This window comes from Lissotriton helveticus, chromosome 6, assembly GCF_964261635.1.
Source record: "Lissotriton helveticus chromosome 6, aLisHel1.1, whole genome shotgun sequence".
Lineage (NCBI taxonomy): Eukaryota > Metazoa > Chordata > Amphibia > Caudata > Salamandridae > Lissotriton > Lissotriton helveticus.
Genome location: NC_136067.1, coordinates 905726719 through 905741412, shown reverse-complemented (window position 1 = coordinate 905741412; position 14694 = coordinate 905726719). Strand labels below are relative to the sequence as shown.

General features: G+C 43.5%; 1 protein-coding gene across 6 annotated transcripts in view; it reads right to left on the bottom strand.

The window, feature by feature from the left end:
• The window catches only part of CEP43 (centrosomal protein 43), a 293859-nt gene that overhangs the window by 232128 nt on the left and 47037 nt on the right, over positions 1-14694 (bottom strand). For all 6 annotated transcript variants that reach the window (XM_078648540.1, XM_078648541.1, XM_078648542.1 and 3 more), the window contains one exon: positions 1365-1418. In XM_078648540.1, coding sequence (XP_078504666.1) covers positions 1365-1418 — 54 coding nt within the window. The remainder of the gene's footprint in view (positions 1-1364; positions 1419-14694) is intronic.

Here is a 14694-nt window from a genome sequence, read left to right as displayed (position 1 = left end):
GGAATTAAATGGGCCAAATGCACATCAAAGGCCCAAAGCCAATAGAAGCAGAAGCATAAAGGATCATTAGTTTAGCGAGACAGATATCAAAGCCACAAGTTTACAAGAGAAAAACTATTGGAAAACGGATATGCAGTGAGGTTCGGGGAGAGGAACATAAGTCATGTAAATAAGGAAGAGACAAATTGAACACTCAGGGTGCGGAATTTTAACTAAAACCTACTTGCCATAGGGCCAGATATTTCAGAAATCTACTTACCTGTGTAAAAAAATAAAATCTAATTGTTCCATCTGGTTCCATATAATGGTATGGCAAATGGTAGCAGTTTTCCCATAATATTAGAGTACTGATAACTCCAGCGTTTATGTCATGTGTTGGGTTGCAGCAAGCCTCTGATTATGCCACCTCTCTGATTATAACGGACTCTGAATAGGCCAAGATTCTACTTATTTCAAATATTTGGAGGTCCTGTGTATGCAGAAGCCTCGTTTATTTATGGGTTCTGTTTATGGGGGCTGTCCGATAATGGGAGGACTCTAAATACGACAGCCCTATCATGATTCTAGCGTGCTCATTTTAGCCCAGTTCTGAATATATCCGTGTTCTTTTTACGTCAAAAATGTGAGACTAAACCAAGTACTATATCAGTGACAGGACATTTGTGTTTTACAAGCATATGAAGTTCTTAACTTCCACTTTTTTATCATATGTCTGGAGGAAAATTGCTGACAGACAAAATACAGTGCAGAACAAAATGCTCAAATAATTAAACAAAACACGATTCTTTCTTCTATTTCCTCACCATACCTTTTCTTTCTTAAAACCCCTCTAGCCCCCAATTACTGTGAAGCAGTTTAAGAGATGCTTAAGTGCCATATAATAATATAAAAGAACATTTATTCCCTTTTTAATACTCTTATTCCTGTGCCTCCGTATTGCTCACTCCCTCTCCTTCTATCCTTTTCCTTCCATGACAAATCCTTCCCCAACAGAAGCCTTAGTAAGCACTATGCAAGCAAGAAACATAACATACAAATCAATATATCAACATAAGATCCTACTGTGTGCAGCTTCACTACTTAATAAAGGCCCGGTACACCCCATTCAACAAGCAGAAGACTGCATTTTTGGGGCATAGAAATGATGCATGGGAGTGGGTGAGACGAGAACACCAGCTGATTAACAGCTGTCACTTCATCTCACGATTTGAGGAATACAAAAGCTACCAAATAGTGACTAAAACACAACAAAAAACACATTATCCAGTAGCCATTCTAGGTTTGAGGAGCATCAATAAATAAAAAGAAGCTTTCTCCATAGTCCTGTGGTGATAGGTCAAAGACTTGCAATGTGAACTGCTTACCTCTACCTTTTCCTGTTCTTCCAAAGCCAAAAAAACAGCAGCACGCAGCTCCGCCTAATTAAAAAAAAAAAAAGTAGACAGAATGAATTAAGTGGGAAAATGATCCCCAAGAAACACAGACATACTGCTGTCAGTAGATGAACTATGATCGCTTTTATGGCACACCATACTTAACAGGAGTTGTGAAATAAAGGTGAAAGTCATTTTCCGGGGTGAAATGTTTATATTCTCCTTTAACTCGCCTACAATTTCCCCACAGGTATGTGCATGCCTATGGAGGTAGAAGCAGCTGAAACCTTTAATAATATTTGCCACCAAATTTCTCAACAACTTTGTGCAAACTACACGTCTCTTGTGTTCTGATGTCCTACAATCAGTGCTGCTCTGGGTCCTCCACACACCTTTTCTTAGGGGACTAGGCAGGAATTAGAGTGTTCTTCGCAACAATGGAGAGAGAGAGGGATAATAATAATGACAGGCACTATGTGAGGTGGGAACTCCTGGTCCCCCAATTAATATGAAAAAACAATAGAGGAGTAACCCCTCGTGGGTAGAGAGAAATAACTCTCTAACAATGGGCACAAGTGCTCTGGTCAGCACATTTTGCCCCAACCTGTTGCTGGATAATACAGGAATTAGAGTGTGCCTGGGTAACTGCTCTGGTACAGTAACAGACATCCCTTCCTACTACCAAACATTTGAGATCAAATCAGGATGCATGAATCACATAGTTGTACACTATGTTTAAATTCTGGTTGCCATATGTATGGTCTCACAGCTGACACTTTCCAAAAATTTCAAGTCTAACACATGGATATCAACGCATAGACCTTAAGAATGTTGTATTACATTATTTTTCAGAAATGTCTTTAGATGTGCTTTTTTGATTTAGAGGGTTCTAGTTGCTAAACACCTACCTCCCAATGTCAAATTTGCCTAGAATTTGAACGCCTGTTTCAACAATAATGTAAAAAGCCAAATTACACGGATAAGTGCAACAATCCTCCTGCCACAATTTCCCTATAAGATACTGGGACTGAGTAAACAATTTTACTTAACATGTCCTTTGGGACACACCTGCCTGCACAAAATCTGTCTATTCAATTTGAGGCCTGATAAAGACTGAGGCACTGTGTTGCTGTAGTTCTTTAGGTCGAAGACAGATTTTCTCCATTTCAACTGTGGCAAAGCATGTAGTATTGATGGAGCAAGATTTCGCATATTACGCGACTTGCTTGAATTCAAGAACCTCAAATAACTTTAATCATGTAATCCAACCTGTCCGTCTTACTAATTTCCCTTTATTTTGATATTTGGGGTGTCCTAGTGACGCTTGCCTATGTGTTTACTAACTCAATAACCCTTGTTCCTAAAAATGGCCGCTGCTTGGCGGGTTTTCTTCTGCGCATGCGTTAGTCACACTCACGTGACGTGACGCACTTGCAGTTTTGGTGAGAGTCTTTGCGCTTGCGCACTTGCTTCTAAAATGGCTGTCTGTGTACTCACATGGTGAAGCTTGCGCGGATGGTTTTATGTTGTTGTCTGTTTGCACTAATCATTCACGCAATAGTATATTATACAGTAAGGGGTATAGAGTAGATGTTCATGGTATACAGTGAATTCATTTATATTCTATGTTTTAATTTGTTTTCGCTTATTTTTCATGTACCGCGATATTGGGGGTCTGAGGGAGACGCGAACCATCTTGAAAGTCCCTACTGCGCATGTCGCCATGGCAGAGAGAAGGCAACCTTGAGCAGTGGAACTCAGCCAGCTGGCAGCCACAGTCAAGAAGCACCTGAGAACACGACCTGCGACCCAGCAGGATGGAGTTGACTGTACCGAAATTATAACATTTGTTATTTTTCCATTGTATTCCGAAGATTGTCTCATGAGAACCCCAAAATCACTACCCGGTCCCAGAGCATGCAAATTTAGGCTTGTAGAATTCGAAGATGATTGGTGTGTTGACCTATCCTACCTGGGGACCAATCGAAATTGGGGATTCTGACACTTGCAACATTTGGGGGGTGGTACACTGACCCGAAAACAGTATAACTAGCCTAGTCTGAGCTAGAGATTTTGTCCGACTTGTCTGAATAGCTGACCTGTCACTGACCCAACGCTCTCAATAGGTGACTGATACAGAGGGCTGCGGAGCACTCTGTCCGAAATATACCATAGACTCAAGAGGTTTTACTAAACCTTAAGTGCTGGCAGAGCATTTTGCTGGGGAGTTCGCAAACCTAATCGGGGTTCTGACTGATAGCTGCAGAGAGGGTGGAGCGCAGGCGTTGCTTCCGAACTGCGGGTGCTGGTCGTGCCTTGGTGGTCCTGTCCTGATCCTAATCTGGTTTTCCTGGGGTGTCCATTCTGCACCTGCTGTCCCATTGATGACTGTCCTTCCTTGGGGGTTTTCCTGTCCTTGACTGATCCGTGGCCAGGGTTGGTCTTCAAACCTTTCTAGGTAAATATATAGTGCCGAAACTCTATACTGCACTTTCTATTTTCTGTCTTTTGCTTTAATAAAGACATACTCTTGCACATAATTGACTTTCCATGCTTTCGCAAAGCTACTGAATGAAAGCTAATACGTTATTGCTGTTTTCTAGCATGTTCCTATGTTACCCTTCCCTTTAGTACAATTCTTCATACCGTTTATGAAATATAGATGTGGTTTATAATTTTCTCTTCTCAAATTGATCGAAGTAAGGTTTCTAGAAATATAGCGTGTTCCCTCTTCTTTCCCTTCCTATAGATATATAGGATCTCTTAAACGTTATAGTATTTTCCCAGTAGTGAAATTCTAGAGTTGTGTCTAAAGAAAATTTTCCTCAGTTATAATCATTCTTCTTTGAAAACTCCATTCCTGATTTTACTGCTAAGCATGTTCCCTGTTCTTACCTTCCTATAGATTCATAAATGGTTGCCTTAATTTTCTTCCTTTATGGTTACGTACTGTTTGTTATTTTGATTGTTGACTGCCTTTTGGTAGTAAATTGTATGCTCTCCGAATCTGAATTCTAGATAAACTTTTAAAACTTTCCAGTAGTTTGTGGTCATTTAATGAAAGTATAAGAGTATATGTTGGTATTTTTGGTTGTCTGCCTTTCTTTCACAGCTAGCTCCCTGATCAATTGTGGTCATAGGTACCCGTAAAGGTGGATTGGTAAGTCGGGTACATGAGTAATAAATAGGAAAGGACTCAGGGTTACTGGTAGTAGAGTGTATGGTCACCCGATTAATGTATGAGATAAATTGAACTTAGTATATGGGCCTGGTACGTGTATGGTGAAATTATTGACCGGGTGACCTGCGATCTCTATCAGTAATTTTCTGGTAGCAGAGCTATGGTTAGGGACTAGTTAAAGTTAGGTAGGACTAGTTAAGATAGATCAGTAGGTCGGATGCTGCTAAAAATTTTATTGCTGCTAAAACAAGAAAATTATTGCTGCTAAAAAGGAAAACAATTTTTTGTGACTTGATCAATCACGTGAAATGTTTTGATTTGGAAATTATGAAATGTTTTAAATTGCTTTTCTTATTGTTATATTGATTCATGTATTAACCTACTTGTTAGTAATTGTTTAGTGTTTGTCTGGAATCCCCGGGGAATTGAATAGCGGGTGGAAAGGGAATCCACGCCGTGGTGAGGTCAGTGGCTCGAGGAAAGTTAGTGCAGGTTAGGCAGAACTGGAAGCACTAATTAGGGTTTTCTGAACATATGATTGAATAAATGATAAGCAACGAGTTCGCTGGCAAAACTTCTATTGTGATATAACCTAGTAAGGGTCACATCGGAAAGAGTAGCAGGTTCGTCGAAGCTTGAGTGACAGCAAAGGGGTTCGCTAGTGAAACTTTAGACTTAGTATATATCCTGAAAAGAAGTGGATGAGTCAAAGAAGTAGCAGGTTCCCTAATGCTTGAGTGAAGGGTAGGCGGAAGAGATCTATCCGTAGTGTGTGAAAAGTAGACAGAAGAGGATTACTTGCAGTAAAACGTATCTTTCTTTCTAGACACTCGAGTACAGTGGCGAATGTGTAATCGTTGTTTAATAACAAAAGCACTTGCACTTTAAGAGAGAAAATTAAGTTTCCGTTACCTTGTGAGGGAGGGAGTCAGTTGCAGAGCTGCTCTGACGTCACTCTGTGCCGCGCTGGGATTGGTCGAAACAGCGGGTGTGTAGCGGAGCTGAAATTGTAAAGGAGGGGTGAGTGCCGAAGCGTGAGAACCTGTCTCGCGAAAGGCCGCGCACCCATTGGTCGAGATTATTTGAACCCGTGCATTCTACTGGTTGCACGAAAATAAAAGGCGCATTTGGATTGGGAGTGATTTGTAAATAAAGTCGCTCGCAGAAGTCGTATGTGGCACACGTATAGACCGAATACTAGACCTGATCCACGACATTTAGGGTTTGAAAACGATCAGTGGCGGCATAACACTAGCATTATGTACGGAAATAAGAGAAAATTGTCCCTTGTAAATAAAGTGAAGAATTATTTCAAAAAGGACAAACCTATAAAAACTAGAGAAGGTGTTGTCATTCCGCCACCTAATACTCCCGCAGCTTTCATGATGTTTGATAAAGGGTACCACTCATGTGTATGGTTGGAAAATTGGGCGGAATACACCAAAGACGACGGAATTTTGGCTTTTCCGTTAGAAGGTACATTTAATGGTAGAATTCTATTTAATTTGAGAACCCGAATGAATGACTTACATCCCAGACCTAGATTAACGCAGTACGAAGCATTAGAGGAATGGGCGATCGAGGCTTTTGAGAGAGACAAGCCCCGAATGGACAAAGGGTTAACAAAATTTTATCCGAAGTTGAAACAAGAGACCCGTGATAAAAAGATGAAACAGTGGAGGCAAAATATGATTGTGGAAGGACTGTTTCCAATGATGCCAATGGGTGGTCCTTCGGGAGAGAAAAAGACAGAAAAATGCAAACATTGGGTGCCCCTTGGGGAGTCGGATGATAAATTATTAGATGACATGTTTATGAAAAGTCCGCCTCCTTATAATGAAGGACCCAGGTCCTCTAGTGTAGGGGATACCTCCCAACGTCCCCCGTGTCAGGAAGGGAGTGGATCTGGAAACCCAAGAGATAGCTGTCAAATACCTTCCTATAGTGAGGGCTTAGGACTTATGGGTGCCAGAGACACCTGTCCAAGACCTCCATTTAGTGGAGAATCAAGATATTCAGGCGAAAGAGACTTTGGGTCAAGACCTCCTTATGAGGAAGGACCGAGAGCTTTAAACACAGGAAGCTGTTTCCCAAAACCTAATTATGGTGAAGGACCTAGTATGACGCATCCAACAGCCCCAACATTGACTCCGCAAATAGTACCTGAAATAAGCTTGGAAAGAATGCTGCAGGAAAAAGAGCGAGAGGCTCTAGCCAAACAGAGAACCAAAATAATTCAGAAACTCTCCCAGTTAAATACAAGCCCCGAAGCCTTGACTATTCCCGTAACTATTGGACCAGTTGTTCCGTTATACGGGGATAGACAAGGGAGTCCACAAGCCCCAATTATTACCCCGAATATAGTACAGCCCCTAAGAGAGCCCTAAATTGTAGATGATCAGACAAGTGAATGTGAGTCTGAGGTTTCATTAATGGATTTGCCCATCAGGGATGCAGGGAAAAGAATGCAGAAAAGACATAATCCTTTCAATACAAGAGAGATTCAAATGGAATCGACTTCGGGTACTAAGAGTGTCACGTTAGTGACTCCTGAAGAGATTTAACGATGGAGTCGAGAATTAGAAAGACAGACTCCTCAGTCGAAACCTTTAGACATCTACAAACTGAGAATAGAAATGGAAGAACTGATGGCAGGAAATGTAGGTTTAGACAGATTAAATACCTATTCTGAAGAAGAGCTGCTGTTTATCGGCAAGAGTCTTACCCGGAATACCAGAGTGCTCCATGAGAAATTAACAGACACTGCAGCTAGTATGGGAATAGATATTTCCAAATCAAAGCCATTACAAAAACCCTATAGAGCTGATTTTTCAGACAAAGATCTGGAAAATATGAATGTGTCAGGGAAGAAGGCGCAGGTCAAAGAATTATTGACTGTGTTGCAAAAATGGGGAGACGTAGAAAAGTGGAAAGCCAGGTGGGCAAAGAAAAAGGATGAGGCTAGATCTAAACAGACGTCTTCTGAGTTTGCTTTAAGGGAAGCAGACAAGCCAGAACAGTTATACCCCATACGAGAAGTGCCAGGTGGAAAATATGTGCACGTTCCATGGTCCCGACAGGATATTGTGTCCTTTACAAATGACTTTCCAAAATTGCGAGAGAAGCCTGTGGAATGGTACAGGTAAGTGGAAAGGTTTGTAAAGGTGCAAAAATGCCTATGGAAAGACCTGGATGGGTTTTTCGACATAGTGGTGCCTGTGGATTTATGGACCGAATGTAAAATTGCCGTTGATTGGCCTAATAAAGAATACACGAGGGACCCTGTTACAGGAGCTCCCTCTGATGAGGTGATGAGAAAATACGACCAGGTCATGTTACAACTAAAGAAAAAGGTGCCTGCAAAGGAAACTGATTGGACCAAGATAGATAGAACCACGCAGGAAAGGGATGAGACTGTGCACTCCTTCTATGAAAGACTGTTACAGGTGTTTAAAACGTACAGCGGTATAGATAACATCGAGATGAAGGATATGACCCACTTCATTTACAGGTTTGTAAACGGTTTAAGACCTGAAATTTTTCAGTGGATCAAAGACAATAAAATCTGTTGGCAGTCTAAGAAAATAGATGAAGTCTTGCGATACGCAAAGTATTGCAAGGACGAGATGGCAGACAAGCGAAAGGCTCTGAAGGAGAAGGTCATGTGGGCATAAGTAAAACTAGCGGAACAGCAGGAAAAACAATTAGGTAAAATGAATACAAATTCCCAAAATCAAGGTTCTGGGGGAAGAGGGAAGCCCAGAGTGAAAATGAGTCGAGAGGAAGCCAAAAAGACATTTCCCTGTCACCAGTGCGGAGAAATCGGGCACTGGAGAGACGAATGTCCATATTTACAGAATGGTAACCTCCAAAACACTGATTTAAATCCACAGACGCAGAATGAAAGACCAAGAAAGACCCAGCAACAGGTAAAGGCGAGTCAGTTGCCCCGTGCAACTAAACCGAATTATAAGGGAAAAACACCGCAGGGTGATGACATAGAGATCCGGGGAGGAAACGAGGATAGAAATGCAGCAACTTCGCAATTTCTGTTGAATGACACTTTTCTCTGTGATGAACCTTACTGACGGGGCCTGAGAGGGGAGGACGAGGAGTGCGTGCTTGGTGCCTCCTTGCCGGTAGACCAGTCTGGGCCATACATTGAAGGAAAGGTTGAAGGCAATTATGTCACCTTTCTGTTGGACACTGGGGCTACCCGTTCTACTGTGAGAACAGCAGACGTTCCAAACCTACCCCTCTCAGGAGAAGCAATCCAAGTAGTGGGTGTATCTAATCAATTGATTAGTACCCCAGTTACTGAGCCCATGGAGATCTTAAAGAATTTTAAAGAAATGCATAGATTTGTAGTTTGTGACACCAGTCCAGTAAACTTACTGGGACGTGATTTGTTGTGTAAAATGAACTGTACCATCTTTTGCACAGCAAAAGGCGTCGAAATTCAAACCCCAGACGAAGATGGAATATATAACTTAATGTTAATCAGACCCGACTCAGAAATTAAACAGTTGACTATACAAGACTTACCCGAAGAACTCCAAAAGACAGTGAAACCAGAAGTATGGGACTTTACTGGAAAGGATGTAGGTCTAATGGCAAATGTAGACCCCATCAAAATAGCCATGAAAGAAAACACAGTTTACCCCAATACCAAGCCATACAAAATGAGTGCAGAAGTTAGAGCAGGAGTTGCCATTGAAATAAAAAGACTATTGGAAGCAAACATCATACAAGAAGTGATGAGTAGCCCGTGTAACTCACCCATAATTGGAATTAAGAAACCTAGTGGCAAGTACAGGGTAGTGCAGGACCTGAGAAAGGTAAACAAAATTGTCGTTCCTTGCTGTCCTATTGTTCCAAACCCAGCAGTGATTCTGTATCAGATCCCCTGGGATGCTGAGTGGTTCACTGTGATTGACTTGTGTCACGCTTTCTTTTCGATCCCATTGCATCCAGACAGCAAATTTCTTTTCTCATTTGCTTTCGACAGTCACGTGTTCGTTTGGAATCGCGTCCCTCGAAGGGTATACAGAAAGCCCCTCGATCTTTAATCAGATTCTGAAAAAGTGTCTTGAATCTTTAACTTTACCTGGACACTCAGTTTTGGTGCAATATATAGACGACCTCTTGGTGGCGTCTAAGAGTCAGAAAGACTGTGTTGTTGACACCATTGCCCTACTGAACCATCTCGGTGAAGGAGGACATAAAGTATCACCTGACAAACTGCAGTTCTGTACCAAATCAGTGAAATATCTGGGGCACCAGATAGAAAAAGGCATCAGGAAGGTTACATCAGAAAGAGTCAGAATAATTCGAAACATGCAGTTACCCCGTACTCAGAAAGAAGTCAGAATGTTTCTTGGAGTTGTAGGTTACTGTAGGCAGTGGATTGTGGGATTTTCAGTCCTAGCCAAACCTCTGATCAAAATGACAAAGAAAGGCGCAAAGGACCCAGTGGAGTGGGATGAGGAGAGCCTGACAGCATTCACGAAATTACGGGAATGTCTGTGTACAGCCCCTGCTCTAGGCATGCCTGACTATTCTAAGGAATTTTCATTGTTTTGTGACACCCGAGACAATTGTGCGTTGTCAGTCCTAACCCAAGCCCATGGATTGACTAGACGTCCAGTGGCATACTTTTCTGCCACTTTGGATCCAATGGCTGCTGGATTACCTGGATGTCTGAAAGCTGTAGCTGCAACTTGCACAAGTCTTGAGCAAAGCGAGTCCATTGTTATGGGACATCCTGTAACTGTGTATGTTCCACATGCAGTTGTAATCCTACTGACCAGAACAAAGACCCAGTATCTCACACCTAGTCGGCTGACTAAGTATGAGAGGATTCTTGTAGGTGCTGCAAATGTAGTCATTACTCGGTGTAACATATTGAATCCAGCAACCTTGTTGCCTGAGTCGCTGATTGCAGAAGCAAAGGGAGAGGTCGAGCATGATTGCATTGACCTAACAGAGTTCAGTACTAAACCACGCCCAGACATCAAGGAAGTACCCCTGCCAGTAGAAGATAGCGAGTTGTTTGTGGATGGCTCATGTCTGAGACACAAACTTGTAGGCCCGAGTGCTGCTTATGCTGTACTCACGGTAAAAGGCACTGTAGAAGCATCCTGTTTATTTGGAGTGAAGTCTGCACAAGTAGCCGAATTGATTGCATTGACAAGGGCCTGTAAAATTGGGAAGAACAAAAGAATAATTATTATTATTATTAAATTGTATAAAGCGCGTAGTCACTCGTAAGTATCCCAGCGCTAAGATCCATACAACTGCGGGACAGAGGGGGCAAAAGGGAAAGGTAAGAATTTACGGAAAGAGATGGGTTTTCAGCCGCTTCCTGAATCGGAGATAGTCTGGTTCTGTTCTCAGGTCGCGGGGAAGTGCGTTCCAAAGGCGTGCAGTGTGGACCGAGAAACGCCTTCCACCCTTGCGTGCCTTCTTGAATCTGGGGATGATGATGAGATGTTCCTGATTGGATCGGAGGGATCTTGGGGCTTTGTATGGTCTAATGAATTTTCTTAGAATGGGGGGACCTTTGTTTTGAAGCAGTCTGTGGGCCAGGCAGAGGGCTTTGAACTTCACTCGCTCTCTTACTGGGAGCCAGTGAAGAAGCTTCAAGGCTGGTTTGGCCGAAGCTCTGACAGGAGTATTGGTGAGGATCCGGGCAGCGGAATTTTGGATCCTTTGTAGCTTGTTCAGGGTTGCCTCAGGGGCGCCTAGGTAGATGGAATTACTGTAATCCAGCCTTGATAATATGAGGCCTTGGATTAACAGTTTTTGAGAGGTGGGAGGAAGTAGAGGCAAGATCTTTCTAATCGACTTGAGGAGACCAAAGCACGTCCCGGCTACTTTATTGGCTTGTGTCGCGAACGACAGGTCTTTTTCAAGCCACATACCCAGGCTTTTGATCTCAGATTTTGGGTCTGGAGGCGAACCCAGACAAGGGGGCCAGATGTTCTGTGAAAGGGACAGCCCCTTCTGACCAAGGAGGAGAATGTCAGTCTTAGAACCGTTACGTTTTAAAGATGAGCTGTTCATCCATCCTTGTATCTGCGTCAGACAGTTGCATAGGTCCGCAGGTTCTTGACATGGGTGAGCTAAGGACACCACTAATTGTGTGTCGTCAGCATAGCTGACGATACTCACTCCGAACGGGTTGACAACCTCCTCCAATGGGGACATGTAGATATTAAATAATGTAGGGCTCAGGGAGGAGCCCTGAGGCACGCCACATTGGAGGGGTGTTTCGGAGGAACGGGTGTCATTCTCCCAGATCTGAAAAGAGCGTTGGCCCAGAAAGGACGAGAGCCAAGTCAGTGCGGTTCCTTCCACACCGACAGTCCTAAGTCGGTGAATAAGGAGCTGGTGGTTGACGGTGTCGAAGGCCGCACTGAGGTCCAGGAGGATCACTGCCACTGATCCTCCCGCGTCCAAAAGTACTCTGGCCTCCTCCACCGCTGCAAGAAGGGCGATGTCGGTCCCTTGCCCTGGGCGAAATCCCGTCTGCGAGCTTTTAAGTCGATTATTGATTTCCAAAAATTGTGAAAGTTTTTTATTCACAAGCTTTTCGGCAATCTTACTGGTTCCAGGGAGAAGGGAGATAGGCCTGTAATTGGCCAGGTCCGAAGAGTCCAGGGATGGTTTTTTTAATAGAGCCTTGACGACTGCGGCCTTCCAGCTGGAGGGGGCGACTCCCTGTTGCAATGAGGTGTTGATCAGATGGGTAAGGGGGGGGAACGATGGTGGATGCTACTTTCTTGAGGATACGTAGTGGAGCGGGGTCCCTGGGAGATCCGCTTTTGATGGTATTTAGCGTGCTTTCGACCTCTTCAACAGTCACAGGTCCCCAAGAGGTTAGACGGGGGGAAGTAGGAATATTATTGATCTCATCTTCCTCCCTCGAGTTTGTAGTTGGAATGGAGTCAAGGATTTTCTGGATCTTCTCCTTAAAGAAGTTAGCTAGTTTAATAACAGTATATACTGACAGTCAATACTGTTTTGGGGTTGTGCATGACTTCGGCCAATTGTGGCTGCAAAGAGAATTCCTGACTTCTTCAGGTACTCCTATCAGAAATGGAAAAGTTGTACAAGAATTACTGGACGCAATCCAATTACCAAAAGAATTGGCAGTGGTAAAATGCGCTGCTCACAAATCTGGCACTGATCATGTGACAGTGGGAAATAGATATGCTGATGAAGTGGCCCAACATTGTGCCAGACATCGAATGTCTGTTAATATTAAGTTGGGGGGATATGGAAACAGATGCCAACTTATGGTGTTTGAGGATGTGCCTACATGGGAAGAATTGAGAGACTGGCAGCATGCTGCGCCAGAAAAGGAAAAGGAAAAATGGAGAAAGCTTGGTTGTCGACAGGGAAGTGAAGATGGTATCATTGTGGGCCCGGATGGTATGCCTGTGTTGCCTAGATGCCTGCTTGCTTCTATGGCCAGACTGATACATGGAAATACACATGTTGGTAGGGATGCCATGGTTCGTGTTCAGGAAGGTAGCAGAGTCACTCTGCCAGAGGTGTTTGACATGCCAGCAGCATAACGCTGGGAAGAGAACAGTAGTCGAATTGGGAAAAATTGGAAAATCGGGAGGTCCCTTTGTAAGGGTACAGGTAGACTTCATCACGCTGCCCCTTTGTAAAGGAATGAGATACGTCCTTGTTATTGTCTGCCTGTTTTCAAAATGGGTGGAAGCCTACCCAGCCAAAAAGAATGACGCATTGACTGTAGCCAAGTTATTACTACGAGAGCTGATACCTAGGTACGGGGTTCCAGTCACCATTGAATCAGATAGAGGGGGCATTTCCAGAATGAGGTAATCGATCAGCTCTGTAAAGCATTCAAGATTACACAAAAGCTGCACTGTGCATATCGTCCAGAGGCTTCTGGAGTAGTGGAACAAATAAATGGCACCATCAAATCAAGATTAGGAAAGATGTGTGGATCAACTGGTATGAACTGGATAGACGCTTTGCCTCTTGTTCTGATGGGAATCCGAAGTATTCCAGACCAGAAAACAGGCCTGAGCCCCCATGAAATCCTGATGGGAAGAGTGATGAGACAGGCATGGGTACCAGGATACAAACTGTTAAGCATTTCTGATGATTTGGTACTTGAATACTGCAAGCAACTAGGTGACCAAGTGCGTTCTATCTCTCGCCAGATTGGGGAGGACGCCGTCGCCAATCCAACAACTCCAGTCCATAAATTGGTTCCAGGCGACTGGGTTGTAATCAAGAAGCATACTCGTTCAGATTGCCTTGCCTTGCACCGAAGTGGGGACAACAACGCCAAGTGATACTGGTGACCACGACAGCGGTGAAGTGTGCTGGCGTCCCGAAGTGGGTCCATGCCAGCCATACCAAGAAGGTAATAAGAGACGAGAAGAAGACTGGCGCTGAAGGTTGCCCAGCTGAGGAGTCTCCAGACGTAGGTTCCGAAGTAGCTGATGAAGAACAACCGAGCACCAGTCAAGATGAGTGGATACCCTTAATCGACCTGACCGATGACCCAATCAGAACAAGAAGTCAAACCTACGCAGACAGAGAGTGGAATAGTGAGGACGAGACAGGAATAGGAGAAGACAATCAGATTATCGAAATCCATGTCAAATCTGAAGGAGAAGAAGAGCAGATAGGGACAGAACAGGTGATCGACACACCTCCACAAACCCCTGATATTGAAAAGGGACAGACAGAAATTAGGGCGAAAGTTCAAGCGGAAGAAAATCAAAGGTTCGAAGTGCTTAAACAGGACCAGATAGAATTAGAAGAACGTGTTCAGGACACAGAAATAGAAACGCCCAAAAGCCAAATCCAGTACACACCTGAACAAGGCCAGCTTAGGGACCAGGCAGAAAAACTGAAGAAAGACCTGGGACTAGTCAGCCAGGAAGGGAAGAAGCAGAAGAAGAAGTGCCACAAACAAACGAAAATAAGAGAGCATTGGAAGAAAGCCAAACTACAGTGCCAACTAAAAGACTCAAGAAAAAGAAACATATCGAACCAAGATATATTAAGAGACTGAGACTGAGACTAAAAACCGTAGAAGAAAAACTTGAGGAAAAAAAAGAAGAAGTTCTCGTATAGCAGAACAGTCTG